The sequence below is a fragment of the Oncorhynchus kisutch genome, linkage group LG16, assembly GCF_002021735.2.
Source record: "Oncorhynchus kisutch isolate 150728-3 linkage group LG16, Okis_V2, whole genome shotgun sequence".
Taxonomy (NCBI): domain Eukaryota; kingdom Metazoa; phylum Chordata; class Actinopteri; order Salmoniformes; family Salmonidae; genus Oncorhynchus; species Oncorhynchus kisutch.
Genome location: NC_034189.2, coordinates 18,241,971 through 18,261,702, shown reverse-complemented (window position 1 = coordinate 18,261,702; position 19,732 = coordinate 18,241,971). Strand labels below are relative to the sequence as shown.

Sequence of the window (19,732 nt, the reverse complement as noted above, 5' to 3'; positions counted from 1 at the left end):
AGCTATTTATCCCGAGAAAAGGGAGTGGTTTTGGTAGCCAGGTTCCTGCCATTCAACCATCTAATACCCCACTCTCACCCCTAAAACCCCCACTCTACCCCAACTCTTCCCACTAAAACCCCACTCTACCCCCACTCTGCCACTTACCACGCTCTTCCCACTAAAACTCCACTCTACCCCCACTCTCCCCACTAAAACCCTACTCTACCCCCACTCTACCCACTAAAACCCCAAACTCCCCACTAAAACCCCACTCTACCCAACTCTCCCCACTAAAACCTCACTCTACCCTGCTCTCCCTACTAAAACCCCACTATATCCCCACTCTCCCCACTAAAACACCACTCTCCCCACTAAAACCTCACTCTACCCTGCTCTTTCCACTAAAACCCCACTCTACCCCCACTCTGCCACTTACCACGCTCTTCCCACTAAAACTCCACTCTACCCCCACTCTCCCCACTAAAACCCTACTCTACCCCCACTCTACCCACTAAAACCCCAAACTCCCCACTAAAACCCCACTCTACCCAACTCTCCCCACTAAAACTCCACTCTACCCCCACTCTCCCCACTAAAACCCCACTCTACCCCCACTCTGCCACTTACCACGCTCTTCCCACTAAAACTCCACTCTACCCCCACTCTCCCCACTAAAACCCTACTCTACCCCCACTCTACCCACTAAAACCCCAAACTCCCCACTAAAACCCCACTCTACCCAACTCTCCCCACTAAAACCTCACTCTACCCCACTCTCCCCCCTAAAACAGCACTCTACCCTGCTCTTCCCACTAAAACCCCACTCTACCCAACTCTCCCCACTAAAACCCCACTCTACCCCCACCCTCCCCACTAAAACATCACTCTACCTCCACTCTCCCCACTAAAACCCCAGTCTACCCCGACCCTCCCCACTAAAACCTCACTCTACCCCCACTCTCCCCACTAAAACCTTACTCTACCCCCACTCTACCCACTAAAACCCCAAACTCCCCACTAAAACCCCACTCTACCCAACTCTCCCCACTAAAACCTCACTCTACCCTGCTCTCCCTACTAAAACCCCACTATATCCCCACTCTCCCCACTAAAACCCCACTCTCCCCACTAAAACCTCACTCTACCCTGCTCTTTCCACTAAAACCCCACTCTACCCCCACTCTGCCACTTACCACGCTCTTCCCACTAAAACTCCACTCTACCCCCACTCTCCCCACTAAAACCCTACTCTACCCCCACTCTACCCACTAAAACCCCAAACTCCCCACTAAAACCCCACTCTACCCAACTCTCCCCACTAAAACCTCACTCTACCCTGCTCTCCCTACTAAAACCCCACTATATCCCCACTCTCCCCACTAAAACCCCACTCTCCCCACTAAAACCTCACTCTACCCTGCTCTTTCCACTAAAACCCCACTCTACCCCACTCTCCCCCCTAAAACCCCACTCTACCCTGCTCTTCCCACTAAAACCCCACTCTACCCCACTTTCTCCACTAAAACCCCACTCTACCCCCACCCCCCCACTAAAACTTCACTCTACCTCCACTCTCCCCACTAAAACCCCACTCTACCCCACTCTCCCCCCTAAAACAGCACTCTACCCTGCTCTTCCCACTAAAACCCCACTCTACCCAACTCTCCCCACTAAAACCCCACTCTACCCCCACCCTCCCCATTAAAACCTCACTCTACCTCCACTCTCCCCACTAAAACTTCACTCTACCCCCACCCTCCCCACTAAAACCTCACTCTACCTCCACTCTCCCCACTAAAACCCCAGTCTACCCCGACCCTCCCCACTAAAACCTCACTCTACCTCCACTCTCCCCACTAAAACCTCACTTTACCCTGATCCTCAAAAGGTTCTACAGCTGCACCATTGAGAGCATGTTGACTGGCTGCATCACAGCTTGGTATGCCAACTGCTTGGCATCTGACCGCAAGGCACTACAGAGAGTAGTGTGTACAACCCAGTACATCACTGGGGCTGAGCTCACTGCCATCCAGGACTGACCTGTCTATATAAGGTCCCACAGTCGACAGTGCATGTCAGCGCAAAAACCAAACCATAAGGTTGAAGGAATTGTCCGTAGAGCTCTGAGATAGGATTTTGCCAAGGCACAGATCTGGGGAAAGGTTACCAAAAAATGTATGCAACATTGAAGGTCCCCAAGAACACGGTGGCCTCCATGATTCTTAAATGAAAGAAGGGCCTTGGTCAGGTGACCAAGAACCTGATGGTCACTCTGACAGGACTCCAGAGTTCCTCTGTGGAGATGGGAGAACCTTCCAGAAGAACAATCATCTCTACAGCACTCCACCAATCAGGCCTTTCTGGTAAAGTGGCCAGATAGAAGCCACTCTGCATTAAAAGGCACATTACCGCCCTCTTGGAGTTTGCCAAAAGGACTCTCAGACCATAAGAAACAAGATTTTCTGGTCTGATGAAACCAAGATTTAACTATTTGGTCTGAAATCCAAGCGTCACGTCTGGAGGGAACCTGGCACCAGACCTGAAATAGCTGTGCAGCGACACTCCCCATCCAACCTGACAGAGCTTGAGAGGATCTGCAGAGAAGAATGGGAGAAACTTCCCAAATACAGGTGTGCCAAGCTTGTAGCGTCATACCCAAGAAGACTCAAGGCTGTAATCACTGCCTAAGGAGCTTCAACAAAGTACTGAGTAAAGGATCTGAATACTTACAGCACCAGTCAGACATTTAGACACCAACTCATTCAACGGATTTTCTTTATTTTTGCTGAAGACATGAAAACTATACAATAACACAAATGGAATCATGTAGTAAGCAAAAGTATCTAAGATTTTAGATTTAAGATTCTTCAAAGTAGCCACCCTTTGCCTTGATGACAGCATTGTAGGTTGAATGTCTCTGTTTGGCTTCGGATGAAAGGCTTTCTAGACAAATATGTATCTGACACACACACACACAGACACACTCACCACACAAAGGCACCACCACAGGTCCGGCACACAAACACACTAAAACAGGGCAGAACGGTTGTGTTTTGCCCACAAACCTCCGGACAGTCGGTGTTGGCCTCTAATGAGTCACTGTCTCTCTCTCTCCCTCTCTCTCTCTCTCTCTCTCTCTCTCTCTCTCTCTCTCTCTCTCTCTCTAGCTATTTAATAACTACAGACGTGTACTGCCTAAACAAAGGCACTCATTTCATGTTTATTTGTGTGTATCGACTACAATCTCCCCCAGTGTAGGAGGATGAGAGAGTTGTGATTGAGTTAAAGTTGGTTTGTGTGAAGGTCTGAATGCTTCGCTACAGACGGTCATCATTACTGGTCCTTTCACAGTGGTACTTCAGGACTCTGGTTGCTGCTACTGCACCATGGGTTCAAATATTATTTGAAATCTTTTAAACACTTGAAATGTTTGCTTTAACCAGCCTGGAGCGCTAGGTGGGCGGGGTTGGGACTTTTGTGACTTTTCTATTGGTTCAATTGCAAGAAGCACGCTCAAGCAAGCCAAGCTCGAGTATTTGACAAGTATTTGAAGTAGTATTTGAACCCAGGTCTGGCTGCTACAGTGTTTAGGGTTTGTTTGTGTAGATGTGTAATGTGATCACTGATTCGCTAAAGAGGGATGGGCTATTTTATTTGAATCTGATGAAATGTCCACTGTTGATTTTATAGTCCTCATCCCCGCCACTTGCCTCGTAGCTTTTTCCTATTGCTTTTCCTACGACTCTAACTCCATCTAAAAGCCAATGGACTAGGTTCTGGGTCAAAGCCACACACACACTTTATGTCCAAAAATTCATGAAACAACTTGTCTGTAATAGTTTTGTGGTCTTAGAGTCATTTCCGGAAACATTCTTGTTTCTTTTGTACTAAAACTGATTTACTGCTCCTGAAAATAGGTTTATTGCGACAGAGCAAGCCTTGTTCAAGGCCAGAGAAATTTGATCTCCGAAGGGTGAAAACTCAGGAAGCATGTATGTCTGCTCCAAGCTTTTTCTCCTCTCTTCCTCCCCCAGTTGGGTTACTGAAACTTGTTGTGCTTCTCTGCTTCATGTAGTGAACTCAATTTGTTGTGACTGTCAATAAATATCTCTCCACCACTCTTTTCTCTCTCTCACTCTCTCTCTCTCTCCTCAGAGGTGCGTTGTCCCCCCATGGTGACTCTGAGGAACGTCCTGCGGTCGCCCCCTGCCTGTGGAAAGAGGGAAGTGAAGCCTGGCACCATGTGCCGCCTCGCCTGCCTCCACGGTTACAGTCTCCAGGGAGACGTGGACGCACGCTGTCTCTCCTCTGGGGACTGGAGCACTAACGTCCACAAAGCCACCTGCACAGGTAACAACACCTAGGATACTGTGTGAGTGTGTGTGAGTGTGTGTGAGTGTGTGTGAGTGTGTGTGTGTGTGTGTGTGTGTGTGTGTGTGTGTGTGTGTGTGTGTGTGTGTGTGTGTGTGTGTGTGTGTGTGTGTGTGTGTGAGTGTGTGTGTGCACATGCCCCTTTTGCTCTTTCTGTGTATTTCTTTCCATGTGAATGGCGCTACCCTTCTGCTGAGAGCTGTCCCTAACACAAACCATACCAGAGCAGAGCAGAACCAATCGCTGTGTTTGAGGACAGGGGGAACAACACTGTAATTGAATACAGCTTCTCCAGATGCTTTACATGTGAAACATTATTACAAATAATGGGGTGCAAAGGAGCAAAATAAATAAATAAATTAAAATTAAATACAGTTGGGAGGTAGTTGTTTGGGCTAAATTATAGGTGGGCTATGTACAGGTGCAGTAATCTGTGATCTGCTCTGACAGTTGGTGCTTAAAGCTAGTGAGGGAGATAAGTGTTTCCAGTTTCAGAGATTTTTGTAGTTCGTTCCAGTCATTGGCAGCAGAGAACTGGAAGGAGAGGCGGCCAAAGAAAGAATTGGTTTTGGGGGTGACCAGAGAGATATACCTGCTGGAGCGTGTGCTACAGGTGGGAGATGTTATGGTGACCAGCGAGCTGAGATAAGGGGGGACTTTACCTAGCAGGGTCTTGTAGATGACATGGAGCCAGTGGGTTTGGCGACGAGTATGAAGCGAGGGCCAGCCAACGAGAGCGTACAGGTCGCAATGGTGGGTAGTATATGGGGCTTTGGTGATAAAAAGGATTGCACTGTGATAGACTGCATCCAATTTGTTGAGTAGGGTATTGGAGGCTATTTTGTAAATGACATCGCCAAAGTCGAGGATTGGTAGGATGGTCAGTTTTACAAGGGTATGTTTGGCAGCATGAGTGAAGGATGCTTTGTTGCGAAATAGGAAGCCAATTCTAGATTTAACTTTGGATTGGAGATGTTTGATATGGTTCTGGAAGGAGAGTTTACAGTCTAACCAGACACCTAAGTATTTGTAGTTGTCCACGTATTCTAAGTCAGAGCCGTCCAGAGTAGTGATGTTGGACAGGCGGGTAGGTGCAGGTAGCGATCGGTTGAAGAGCATGCATTTAGTTTTACTTGTATTTAAGAGCAATTGGAGGCCACGGAAGGAGAGTTGTATGGCATTGAAGCTTGCCTGGAGGGTTGTTAACACAGTGTCCAAAGAAGGGCCAGAAGTATACAGAATGAATGTCGTCTGCGTAGAGGTGGATAGATTATATTATATTATATTAATATATTATTATAGAGGCCAGGGTGGAGTTATAGAGGCCAGAGTGGAGTTACAGAGACCAGAGTGGAGTTTTAGAGGCCAGGGTAGAGTTATAGAGGCCAGGGTGGAGTTATAGAGGCCAGGGTGGAGTTACAGAGGCCAGGGTGGAGTTACAGAGGCCAGAGTGGAGTTATAGAGACCAGGGTGGAGTTACAGAGGCCAGGGTGGAGTTACAGAGGCCAGGGTGGAGTTATAGAGGCCAGGGTGGAGTTATAGAGACCAGGGTGGAGTTATAGAGACCAGGGTGGAGTTATAGAGACCAGGGTGGAGTTATAGAGGCCGGGGTGGATCTGCTCTGGTTCCTGTCTCACTGACAGAGCTGCACTCATCATCCCTCTCTTTTTTATATGGACAGAAAAACAGAGAGAGATGGAGTGAGGGAGGGAGAGAGAGAGAGAGAGAGGGACGGAGAGGGAGGGAGGGAGGGAGGGAGGGAGGGAGGGAGGGAGGGAGGGAGGGAGGGAGGGAGGGAGGGAGGGAGGGAGGGAGGGAGGGAGGGAGGGAGATGGAGAGGGAGGGAGGGAGGGAGGGAGAGAGAGAGAGATATTGAGAGAGAGACAGGGAGATGGAGAGAAAGATAGAGTGATGGAGAGGGAGGGAGAGAGAGAGAGAGAAAGAGTGAGGGATGAGAAAGAAAGAGCTGACCTGGTTCCAGTCTATTACACTAACAGGGAAATATTTCCAGCCCAATAAAGGGAAAACCTTGTCAGATCTCATCAGAACGCTGTGTGTTTAAGAGGGATACCTCACTAAATGGGTCCTTTCCAGCTGTGAACTTTCACACAAAAAACAGTAAAGCAGTCTTCTCTGTTGACATTGACCTACCTGGCTTAGCAAGGCTTAGAGGGAGTCTCATATAGCCTAGAGCACTGGTTCTCAACTGGTTTTGGCTATGGACCCAAATGGACCAGGTTGTCTCAGTCACGACCCAATGCATTGTGATTCTTTATGCCGAAAAGCAACCTGGAAAACTATTTTGAATGCTATATTGACCGTAAATGTATCAATTATATTAAACAATGGAACAACATTCACATAATTTCATTGTCAGTAATTCCACATTTCTCATATACTTGGTGAAGAATTTTGGCAAGCTCTTTTGTTTGAGACCACAAATATTGAAAATACTGTGATTTAAAAAATATTTTTTAAAGAATAAATAATTGAAAAAAATCTAAGTTCATTATAATTTCGACACACTTTCTACCTGGTATTAGTTGTTTAAATTTAGACTGAAGTATTTTTTTCATCCCCTGCAATTAAAAAAAAAAAACCACTATCTTAAAGGGTTAAGGTTATTGATGTATAGAAAGACAGCGACAGCTGTAATCGACAATGAGGTGATGTCAATAATAGAGACAGACACATAAGAGGTGATGATGTCAACGTGGCAGAGTGTTTTAACTCTGTAATTTAGAACATGTTGTGTGAGAGGGGTCAGAGGTTAAGTGTGACATCACAGTCCCTCCCTCAGTGTCATGACGACATGTGACAGAAGGATGCGTCCCAAAGGGCACCCTACTCCCTATGTAGTGCACTACTTTTGTACAGAGCCCGATGGGCCCTGGTCTAAATGAATGAGAATAGGATGCCATTTGGGACGAAGACCAAGTCTCCTCCTGGGTTTGTTGCGTCAGTTCATATCCTTCTTTACCGTTTATTGTTCTTAGCAGAGTTGGAGTTAATTCCGTCCAAATTCCTGTCAGTTGAGGAATGGCACTCCTATGAGTAAGTCCCATCGTGTCCAATTTAACTGACTGGAATTGAAACCAGATTGACCCCGACATCCTGCTTGTTAGGTTTTTGGGGGATCTTTATCCATCCACTCTGATTCTTAGGACTGTCGTTTATCTGTTGTTAATTTTCTCACTCTCTCCATCCAGATTCGGAGCGCCCATGGATCCAGTGCCCCAGAGACGTGGTGGCAGAGACGGACGAGCGGTGTGGCACTGCCAACATCAGCTGGAAGGTGCCCACTGCTACTGACAACTCTGGGGAGGAGGTGAGTGGAGGAGAGTTGTCTCTTTTCCCCTCTAGAGTGTTAGTGACAAGGTGCAGAACATCAACTCAAACCAAGAGCAACAAGGTGCAGAACATCAACTCAAACCTAAAGCCCCAAGCAACCAAGACCAAGCAGTAGTGTCAAGGAACAAGGGAAAAACTCTCAAGGAAGGAAGAATCCTTTACATGACTAATCCTGTGAAGGAATCAATGAGAGATGATGAATAATACTCCTAACAGTCATCTGTGACATTTGCCCTCTAGGTCCTGGTCCAGGTGAAGCCTGTGTACACCCCTCCCCAGCTGTTCCCTATAGGAGAGGAGAAGATCATCTATACAGCGACAGACCGTGCTGGGAACCAGGCTAACTGCACCTTCACTGTCACTGTCATAGGTGAGATCAGGTCGCAACCACCACATATCACAACCACATCACAACCAACCATCAGATCACAACCACATATCACAACCACATATCACAGCCATATATCACAGCCATATATCACAGCCATATATCACAACCACATATCACAACCACATATCACAACCACATCACAACCAACCATCAGATCACAACCACATATCACAACCACATATCACAGCCATATATCACAGCCATATATATCACAACCACATATCACAACCAACCATCATATTACAACCACATATCACAACCACATATCACAACCACATATCACAACCATATATCACAACCATATATATCACAACCACATATCACAACCACATATTACAACCACATATCACAACCACATATCACAACCACATATCACAACCATATATCACAACCATATATCACAACCATATATATCACAACCACATATCACAACCACATATTACAACCACATATCACAACCACATATCACAACCACATATCACAACCATATATCACAACCATATATCACAACCATATATATCACAACCACATATCACAACCACATATCACAACCACATATCACAACCACATATCACAACCATATATTACATCCACAAATCACATTTCACCAACACATCGTAACCATAACACCACCTTATTGTAACCATATCCCAACCAACATCACAAGCACATCACAGCAATACCAATGTGAAACGGGTGATTGCGATCAGGACCCTAAGTTTTCCTGACCTCATGACCTGACCGTGAAAAACTCCAGGCCCAGTTATAGCCTACAGGCTCTAGTCATACTGTATCTTTTAAGTAGCGCCCAGAGTTTCTCCTGGTCAGGTTCCGTTATCAGGAAATACTTCTGGTAGTTCCTATTTCCAATGACTCAGTTAGTGGGAGTGCGGTGCTTAGAACTCCAGAGTTGTGGGTTTGGATCCTGCGTGGACTGCCACATGCAGTAGTCCCTTTGGATAAAAGCTCAATAACAAGTCTACACAGTAGTCACAGGTGGCAAACTCAAGTGTGCAAAGTGTGGAAAAGAAGGGTGTCCAGTGTCATGCACTTAATACTCTCAGAAACCAAGGGGGAAAGCACTGTTGTAGCCCCGAATATTTCCATATGCTATAATGAAGGAACGCAGTGGCTTTTCATTAGACACACATGCTTAACACATACCACTAAAATGAAGAGCATAACATACCCTACTTTACCATAGGGTTACACTATATTGTTATCCGATTGTAGGAATACTACTACCTGTATACTAATATGCTGATATAAATCCCACTATAGCAATAGTGCTCAACTCTAAATCAGTCCAATTAGTTAACATTCAGCTGGAGATTGTTGGTTGTCATGGTCAAGCTTTGTCGTCTCCCTAACAACAGCGATGGTGTTCCTTTCTAGATACGGAGCCCCCTGTGATTGACAGGTGCAGGTCACCGCCCACTTTCCAGGCCACAGACACACAGGCGGCCGTCTCCTGGGAGGTGCCACAGTTTTCCGACAACTCAGGTGTGTGGTATCCCAGACTGCACCTCTTCCTTTCTCTCTCTCTCTCTCTCTCTCTCTCTCTCTCTCTCTCTCTCTCTCTCACATACATACATACATACAGACATACATACATACATACATACATACAGACATACATACATACATACATACATACATACATACATACATACATACATACATATACTGTACACACATATACACACGTCAAAGGGTGATGTTAGTACTGGACCTCTCTGGCTGGCTGACCCACAGACTTGCTGACAGAGACACTGCAGAGCTCATGTTTCTGTATGCAGAAATGAAGTGTTTATGTGTGTGTGTGTGTGTGTCAGTAAACAGCTGAGTCAGGAACAGTAATGTATTAGACAGGATATCAGACCTCAGCTATGTTTCAGTATGCAGTAAGTAAGTGTGAGTGTGTGTGTGTGTGTGTGTCAGTAAACAGCTGAGTCAGGAACAGTAATGTATAGACAGGATATCAGACCTCAGCTATGTTTCAGTGAGTTGGATGACCTCACTCAGTATGCAGACACAGGGTCTTGCTTAAACACAAGCGCACACACACACGCGCACGCGCGCACACAGACACACAGAGACGCACACAGACACACAGACACACAAACACACAGAAACACACAGAAACACACAGAAACACACAGAAACACACAGACACACACAGACACACACACACACACACACACATCATAGGGTAATACTGAATCTCTCAGACAGACAAACAGACAGAACATCCCCAAACAGCAGCCCTGGTGACAGAAACATCACCATAACTCTCTATAGGGCTCTAACCTGTCATCATCACTGCTGCTGGCCTGCTGGGAACTCACACACTCAGTCAGAAAGATATACAGTCAGTCAGACAGATACACACACTCAGACAGACAGATACACACATTCAGACAGACAGATCCACACACTCAGTCAGACCGATACATTCAGACAGACAGATACACACACTCAGTCAGACAGATACACATGCATGCACTCAAGCACAAGCACATACACAGTAGAGACTAAATATTTGAGCTCATGCACACACACGCACACGCGCACGCACGCACGCACACACACACACACACACACACACACACACACACACACACACACACACACACACACACACACACACACACACACACACTACCTTCCTGCCAAGGTCCACACACGATATGCCATCAACAGCAAACAGAAATAACCAAGTTGTGGTTTTTAACCAAGGCGGCGAGACGACGTCACTCGGACATTACTCCAACGTCAGCATGCTTTGTTTTTCCATCAGGCCCACGCCCTGATTCCCACACGCACACGCACACACACACACGCCCTGGTCCCTGGTGCTGCCTGGGTTATATTTAGTTGGAGACTGAGTGCCTGGCAGGGGAGACACGGCCAGGACACCACTCAGCCAGACATGTCAGCCTGGATGAAATAAAAACAGCTCTACTCTACTGTGTCTGTATCTAGATCAGTGGTTCACCTCTACTCTACTGTGTCTAGACCAGTGGTTCTACTCTACTGTGTCTGTATCTAGATCAGTGGTTCTACTCTACTCTACCGTGTCTGTGTCTAGACCAGTGGTTCTACTCTACTGTACTGTGTCTGTTAGACCAGTGGTTCACCTCTACTCTACTGTGTCTGTATCTAGATCAGTGGTTCACCTCTACTCTACTGTGTCTAGACCAGTGGTTCTACTCTACTGTGTCTGTTAGACCAGTGGTTCTACTCTACTCTACCGTGTCTGTGTCTAGACCAGTGGTTCACCTCTACTGTACTGTGTCTGTTAGACCAGTGGTTCTACTCTACTGTGTCTGTGTCTAGACCAGTGGTTCTCCTCTACTCTACTGTGTCTGTATCTAGAACAGTGGTTCTACTCTACTGTGTCTGTGTCTAGACCAGTGGTTCTCCTCTACTCTACTGTGTCTGTATCTAGAACAGTGGTTCTACTCTACTGTGTCTGTGTCTAGACCAGTGCTTCACCTCTACTGTACTGTGTCTGTTAGATCAGTGGTTCTACTCTACTCTACTGTGTCTGTGTCTAGACCAGTGGTTCACCTCTACTCTACTGTGTCTGTGTCTAGACCAGTGGTTCACCTCTACTCTACTGTGTCTATTAGACCAGTGGTTCTCCTCTACTCTACTGTGTCTGTGTCTAGACCAGTGGCTCTCCACTACTCTACTGTGTCTGTGTCTAGACCAGTGGTTCTCCACTACTCTACTGTGTCTGTGTCTAGATCAGTGGTTCACCTCTACTCTACTGTGTCTGTGTCTAGATCAGTGGTTCACCTCTACTCTACTGTGTCTGTGTCTAGACCAGTGGTTCTGCTCTACTCTACTGTGTCTGTATCTAGACCAGTGGTTCTACTCTACTGTGTCTGTGTCTAGACCAGTGGTTCTACTCTACTGTGTCTGTATCTAGATCAGTGGTTCTCCTCTACTCTACTGTGTCTGTGTCTAGACCAGTTGTTCTCCTCTACTCTACTGTGTCTGTATCTAGAACAGTGGTTCTCCTCTACTCTACTGTGTCTGTGTCTAGATCAGTGGTTCACCTCTACTCTACTGTGTCTGTGTCTAGACCAGTGGTTCACCTCTACTCTACTGTGTCTGTGTCTAGACCAGTGGTTCTGCTCTACTCTACTGTGTTTGTGTCTAGACCAGTGGTTCACCTCTACTCTACTGTGTCTGTTAGACCAGTGGTTCTCCTCTACTCTACTGTGTCTGTGTCTAGACCAGTGGTTCTACTCTACTCTACTGTGTCCGTGTCTAGACCAGTGGTTCTGCTCTACTCTACTGTGTCTGTGTCTAGACCAGTGGTTCTACTCTACTGTGTCTGTAGCTAGATCAGTGGTTCTCCTCTACTCTACTGTGTCTGTGTCTAGACCAGTTGTTCTCCTCTACTCTACTGTGTCTGTATCTAGAACAGTGGTTCTACTCTACTGTGTCTGTGTCTAGACCAGTGGTTCACCTCTACTGTACTGTGTCTGTTAGATCAGTGGTTCTACTCTACTCTACTGTGTCTGTATCTAGAACAGTGGTTCTACTCTACTCTACTGTGTCTGTGTCTAGACCAGTGGTTCACCTCTACTCTACTGTGTCTGTGTCTAGACCAGTGGTTCTACTCTACTCTACTGTGTCTGTGTCTAGACCAGTGGTTCTCCTCTACTCTACTGTGTCTGTGTCTAGAACAGTGGTTCACCTCTACTCTACTGTGTCTGTTAGACCAGTGGTTCACCTCTACTCTACTGTGTCTGTGTCTAGATCAGTGGTTCACCTCTACTCTACTGTGTCTTTGTCTAGACCAGTGGTTCACCTCTACTCTACTGTGTCTGTTAGACCAGTGGTTCACCTCTACTCTACTGTGTCTGTGTCTAGACCAGTGGTTCACCTCTACTCTACTGTGTCTGTGTCTAGACCAGTGGTTCACCTCTACTCTACTGTGTCCGTGTCTAGACCAGTGGCTCTCCACTACTCTACTGTGTCTGTATCTAGATCAGTGGTACTCCTCTACTCTACTGTGTCTAGACCAGTGGTTCTGCTCTACTCTACTGTGTCTGTGTCTAGACCAGTGGTTCTGCTCTACTCTACATTGTCTGTGTCTAGATCAGTGGTTCTACTCTACTCTACTGTGTCTATGTCTAGACCAGTGGTTCTACTCTACTCTACTGTGTCTGTGTCTAGACCAGTGGTTCTGCTCTACTCTACTGTGTCTGTTAGACCAGTGGTTCTCCTCTACTCTACTGTGTCTGTGTCTAGACCAGTGGTTCTTCTCTACTCTACTGTGTCTGTGTCTAGACCAGTGGTTCTACTCTACTCTACTGTGCCTGTGTCTAGACCAGTGGTTCTACTCTACTCTACTGTGTCTGTGTCTAGACCAGTGGTTCTACTCTACTCTACTGTGTCTGTGTCCAGACCAGTGGTTCTACTCTACTCTACTCTACTGTGTCTGTTAGACCAGTGGTTCTCCTCTACTCTACTGTGTCCGTGTCTAGAACAGCGGTTCTACTCTACTCCACTGTGTCTGTGTCTAGACCAGTGGTTCACCTCTACTCTGCTGTGTCTGTATCTAGACCAGTGGTTCACCTCTACTCTGCTGTGTCTGTATCTAGACCAGTGGTTCTCAACCCTCTCCTCGGGGCCCCCAGCAGTTCCATGTATTTGATCTATTCCAGAGCTAGCACACATGATTCAACTTGTCTACTAATCATCAAGCCCTTGACTTGGTGAATCAGTAAACTGCTGTAGTACAAGGATTCCCCTGGGGACGGTGTGTGTGTGTGTGTGTCTTTGTGTCTTTGTGCCTAGGACAGTATCTTTCTTTTTCTCTCTCTCTTTCTCTCTTTAATCCATCCATCCCTTCATCAATCCCTCCATCTATTAATTTATCCAGACGATAGCAAATACCCCCAGTCTGCCCAGATGATGATGATATTCTTTATTCTGATACCATGTGATGCTCTGAGAGAGAGACCAGCCGTTCCAACATGTCTCAACATGCCTTGCCTTTGTATAACTGTTGTGGTTAACCAGGACTCATTCTGCCCATCTATGGTAACTGACCCACCACTGCTCTCTGCAGGGCTATTAAAATACTGTACTTTATCTAGGTGTCTTTTAAACATGATTTATTTTGTGTTTTATTTTCATTTAACCTTTATGTAACTAGGTATGTCAGCTGAGAACAAATTCTTATTTACAATGACGGCCTATTGTGCACCGCCCTATGGGTCTCCCAATCACGGCTGATTGTGATACAGCCTGGAATCGAACCAAGGTCTGTAGTGACGCCTCTAGCACTGAGATGCAGTGCCTTAGACCATTGCGCCACTCGGGAGCAGCAGTTACAATGACATTTGACTTTCGAGGGTTAAACCCGGGATTTAAACCCATGATCCAACGAAGGATAAGAAAACCAAAGTACATAGTTGGTACAGAGTTTGTCTCTGCTTCAATGTCCCAGAGACGGTCTGCATATATAAGTGTTAGTTATTGTTTTTGTGTGTTGTGTACCCTTCTCAGGTGGGCGTCTGAGTGTGTCCACCACGCACACACCAGGCTCTCTATTCCCTGTCGGAGAGACGGTGGTGAGCTACACAGCTACGGATCAGGCAGGCAACAACCGCACCTGCCACCTCACCATCACTGTACAAGGTAAAAGGAAGGAGTTTACTAGAGTTTACTAGAGCATAGTAGAGATGACCAGAGTAGAGTAGACTAGAGTTGACCAGAGTAGACTAGAGTTGACCAGAGTAGACTAGAGTTGACCAGAGTGTACTAGGGTTGACCTGAGTGTACTAGGGTTGACCTGAGTGTACTATGGTTGACCAGAGTGTACTAGGGTTGACCAGAGTGTACTAGGGTTGACCAGAGTGTACTAGGATTGACCAGAGTGTACTAGGGTTGACCAGAGTGTACTAGAGTTGACCAGAGTGTACTAGGGTTGACCAGAGTGTACTAGAGTTGACCAGAGTTGACCAGAGTGTACTAGAGTTGACCAGAGTTGACCAGAGTGTACTAGAGTTGACCAGAGTGTACTAGAGTTGACCAGAGTGTACTAGAGTTGACCAGAGTAGACTAGAATTGACCAGAGTAGACTAGAGTAGACTAGAGCTGACCAGAGTAGACTAGAGCTGACCAGAGTAGACTAGAGCTGACCAGAGTAGACTAGAGCTGACCAGAGTAGACTAGAGTTGACCAGAGTAGACTAGCGTTGACCAGAGTTTACTAGAATTTGCTCGTTGACCAGAGTTGACCAGACTTTACTAGAGTATACTAGATTTGACCAGAGTTTACTAGAGATGACCAATATATTCTAGAGTATACTAGAGTATACTAGAGTTAACCAGTTTACTAGAGATGACCAATGTATTCTAGAGTATACTAGAGTATACTAGAAATGACCAGAGTTTACTAGAGATGACCAGAGTATTCTAGAGTTTACTAGTTTATTCTGTACATATCTATCTTTGCTGTGTTGTGGCTTTACAAGGTAGGCCTGTACACCACAAGCACTTAGATCTTCCTTCAACTACGGGATTTGTTTTAATGTTCATGTATTTATGTCATATTTAATATATGTTTTTATTTGGTTGAAGCAGAGCTTCACTATTTTGGAATAGGATGAAATCTCAAATCAATTGTTTGGTTCTGTACTTCCCATTTGATATCCACTTTCCTTTCTCCATATTGTACTACATTACCTATCAATGTAGAGACTGGGTGCACACAAAATAAATACAATATGTCTTTTATTTAATAGAATTCAGCCAGCCCCATAACTACATTACCGATGAAGCTCTGCGTGTCTCTGTTATATTCCAGGGTCTACATGTGAACAGCCCTTCGTCCCAGTGAATGGGGAGTTCTCCTGTTCAGAAGAGGAGGACGGGGTCAACTGTACTCTGTACTGTAAAGACGGATACAGCTTCACACAGCAGGACGTCCACAGCTACTTCTGTGCTAACAACGGAGTGTGGGAGCCGCCACACTCGCCCGACAGACCCGACTGCTCCTGTGAGTGACCTTAGTCATAGGCTGCATCCCAAATGGAACCCTGTTCACTATATAGTGCACTACTTTGAACCCTGGTCTTTGGGTATGGCTGCCATTTGGGACAGACACCTGCAGGACATTTTCTTTGGCTGCTTTCTTTTTCATCACTTTGGTGCAATTTTCACAAGTATGTGGTCAATTTTCACCAGTATGTGGTCAATTTTCACAACTCAGTACAAAACCCATTGTTTCAGACCTCTAAGATGTATGATTGCCATCCCCATGAGCGTATCACCCTACTTCAGGCCATGAATGAGATATGCAACGATGTCATACCTACAGAATGTCAGGCTTGGATTCGCCGTGCCGAAAGGTTGATCCCCAGGTGCATGAACAATGAGGACATTTACTGTGATGTCAATGAGAAGCTAAAGTATGAGCAATGAGGACATTTACTGTGATGTCAATGAGAAGCTAAAGTATGACCAATGAGGACATTTACTGCGATGTCAATGAGAAGCTAAAGTATGACCAATGAGGACATTTACTGTGATGTCAATGAGAAGCTAAAGTATGACCAATGAGGACATTTACTGTGATGTCAATGAGAAGCTAAAGTATGACCAATGAGGACATTTACTGTGATGTCAATGAGAAGCTAAAGTATGACCAATGAGGACATTTACTGCGATTTCGATGAGACAGACTTAATGCAAACTAGTGGCTGCTAAACATTACGTTTCTTTCATTTGATCACATTGTGAAAGATGTCTTCAATGATCACACCTATAAATGGATCAATTAGAATGGGTCGTGCCTAATGTGAAAACAGTGTCATGTATTGTAATTTACAGTACTGTTGCAAACTACATTAAAGGGCAATTTTGAATCATGTTTCTTAAATTTGCTATTGGATTAACTGGTTGTTAAAATGACTTAATATGGAAGATGTCATTATATTGTGTTTTGGTGATTAAACCAACGTACTCATTAAATTTCACATTAAACTTTTATTTGGGGTTAAGATGTCGTAAAACAAAAGGAATGCACAATGAAAGGTTTTAAATGTAAGACTGGCTGGTTTACTAGTGTTACCAGTTTGGAGTTTTGTACAAAGAGTTTTGAAGGTTCACCACATGATTGTGAAAATAGTACCAGTGATAAAAAGACTTCGTATTTAGTCGCATCCTCTCTTGCCACCTCTTATATTACCGTTACAATAGCTGTACATGCATGCTATTCATCATTGAAATGAAATCGTGTGTGTTTGTCTGTATGTCCTGTCCCTCTATCTCAGTGAACCGTATTGCCAACCATGGGATTAAGCCCTTTGAGATGCTGTTCAAAGCCTCTCGCTGTGATGACCTGGATTTGGTCAAGTCCTTCACCGGGGAGTTCAGCACTAAACTAGGAGACATGGTGAGAACACAGGAGTACACACACACACACACCACACACACACACCACACACCACACACACACACACACACACAAAATGTTTCCTTTCTCTCTCAACTGTATCCATAGCTCCCGACCATCTGCAGTAATGATGATGTTGCCTGCAAGTTAGATGTGATGTCACAGGGCCACTGTCTGGAGTACAACTACGACTATGAGAATGGATTCGCCATCGGTAAGACCTTTTCAATTACAATTGGGCCAGGAGTTTTCCCTGACCATGTGATCATGTGACCTTGTTATAGGTTATACGAACGGCCCAGATTTTTTATTCCTGGACAGGTCATGTTGCCTGTAAAAACTCCTTGCCCCAACTATAAGATTGTACTGTACAAGCAGTAGAGCCTCGACATGAATGTATTTGCCCTATAACCCACCCCCCCTCTTCCTTCACCCCTTCCCCTCTCTCCCTCTCTCTCTGCTCTCCCAACCCCCCTTGCCCTCCCCCTCTCCCTCTCCCTCTCCCTCCCCCTCCCTCTCTTTCCCTCCCCCTCCCCTCTTCTTCCCCTCTGTCTCCCCTCTGTCGCCCATCTGTCTCCCCTCTGCCTCCCCTTTGTCTCCCCTCTGCCTCCCCTCTGTCTCCCCTCTTTCTTCCCTCTGTCTCCCCTCTGCCTCCCCTTTGTCTCCCCTCTGTCTCCCCTCTGTCTCCCCTCTGCCTCCTGTCTCCCAGGTCCAGGAGGATGGGGCAGTAACTGGGGACCCCAGAGTGGTCAGGACTATGCCTACTTCGATACAGGCTTTGCCACGGACAGCCAGAGAACTCCTATGCAACAGGACGGTACCGGCAGGACGGGAACCTCCCATTACCGCGCCAAGAGGCACCGTAAGATCGCCGGCCCCACCAGAGACCAAAAGATACAGATCTTCTTCAACATCACAGGTAGCTATGGTGGAGGGACTGTCATCATACCCGTGTGAACACACTCATGTTCATGTTACTAAGCATATGACAGTATGCCGGTATATTTTGCACCTGGCAAGTTTCTTTGGATGTGCTCACATAATGCCTGATGGACTTACACTTTTCTGCCCATTGGGAAGCACTTCAAATAAAGTTGTTTCAGAGCAACCAGGGTAGACATAATGAATTATATTCATTATGGGAGTCTGGGAGTGAAGTCTTTGGCCAATCAACTACGTTAATTGATCATTTAACTACCAGATAATTTGGCCTTAGAGGGTCGGAATTGCATAGCCATTGAATAGCCCTGGCCTAGAGGGGAGTCGGGACGAATTTAGAATTGAGTGTTGTTGTTGTTGTCGTTCGAGTCCCGTCCTTTGAGCTGTGCCCATTCTCCCAGCAAGCATCCCGTTGCCCTCGTCCAGGAATGACTCGGTGGAGGTAGCCAATCAGAAGCGCCTGTTGCGGACCCTGGAGCAGCTGACCAATCGGCTGAAGCGGACGCTGGCCAAGCAGCCTCTGTCGTCATATCACGTGTCTTCGGAGATGATTGTGGTGGCTGACCCCAAGTCCCTGGAGAGCAAGAGGGCCTCTCTGTTCTGCCGACCTGGGTCTGTACTGAAGGGGAGGATGTGTGGTGAGTAGTGGGCCATGAGATACACACAGTAACAGAATATATCTTTAGCATGGTCTCCAGGTTCACAGTGTCCACATAGAGTATTAATGAATGAATGAATGGATTGATGGATGGATGGATAAATTAATTAACGGATGAGTGTCCATATGGGTTGCTGTGTGCCTCAGTCCAGTGTCCAGGTGGGGATCTACTACTCTCTAGTTATGTGTGGTAATGTGTAAATATGTCTGGCTATGTGTGGTAATGTGTAAATATGTCTGGCTCTGTGTGGAAATATGTAAATATGTCTGGCTCTGTGTGGAAATATGTAAATATGTCTGGCTATGTGTGGTAATGTGGAAATATGTCTGGCTATGTGTGGTAATTAATAAATATGTCTGGCTATGTGTGGCAATGTGTAAATATGTCTGGCTAGGTGTGGTAATGTGTAAATATGTCTGGCTATGTGTGGAAATATGTAAATATGTCTGGCTATGTGTGGTAATGTGTAAATATGTCTGGCTATGTGTGGCAATGTGTAAATATGTCTGGCTATGTGTGCCAATGTGTAAACATGTACGGTTATGTGTGGTAATGTGTAAATATGTCTGGCTATGTGTGGTAACGTGGAAATATATCTGGCTATGTGTGCCAA

General features: G+C 45.9%; 1 protein-coding gene across 2 annotated transcripts in view; it reads left to right on the top strand.

Annotated features, from left to right (window-relative positions):
* The window catches only part of LOC109906225 (sushi, von Willebrand factor type A, EGF and pentraxin domain-containing protein 1), a 155,671-nt gene that overhangs the window by 70,269 nt on the left and 65,670 nt on the right, over window positions 1-19,732 (top strand). For both annotated transcript variants that reach the window (XM_031791921.1, XM_031791920.1), the window contains exons 7-16: window positions 4,138-4,332; window positions 7,563-7,681; window positions 7,945-8,074; window positions 9,491-9,598; window positions 14,630-14,761; window positions 15,932-16,123; window positions 17,400-17,521; window positions 17,630-17,735; window positions 18,231-18,440; window positions 18,862-19,098. In XM_031791921.1, coding sequence (XP_031647781.1) covers window positions 4,138-4,332; window positions 7,563-7,681; window positions 7,945-8,074; window positions 9,491-9,598; window positions 14,630-14,761; window positions 15,932-16,123; window positions 17,400-17,521; window positions 17,630-17,735; window positions 18,231-18,440; window positions 18,862-19,098 — 1,551 coding nt within the window. The remainder of the gene's footprint in view (window positions 1-4,137; window positions 4,333-7,562; window positions 7,682-7,944; window positions 8,075-9,490; window positions 9,599-14,629; window positions 14,762-15,931; window positions 16,124-17,399; window positions 17,522-17,629; window positions 17,736-18,230; window positions 18,441-18,861; window positions 19,099-19,732) is intronic.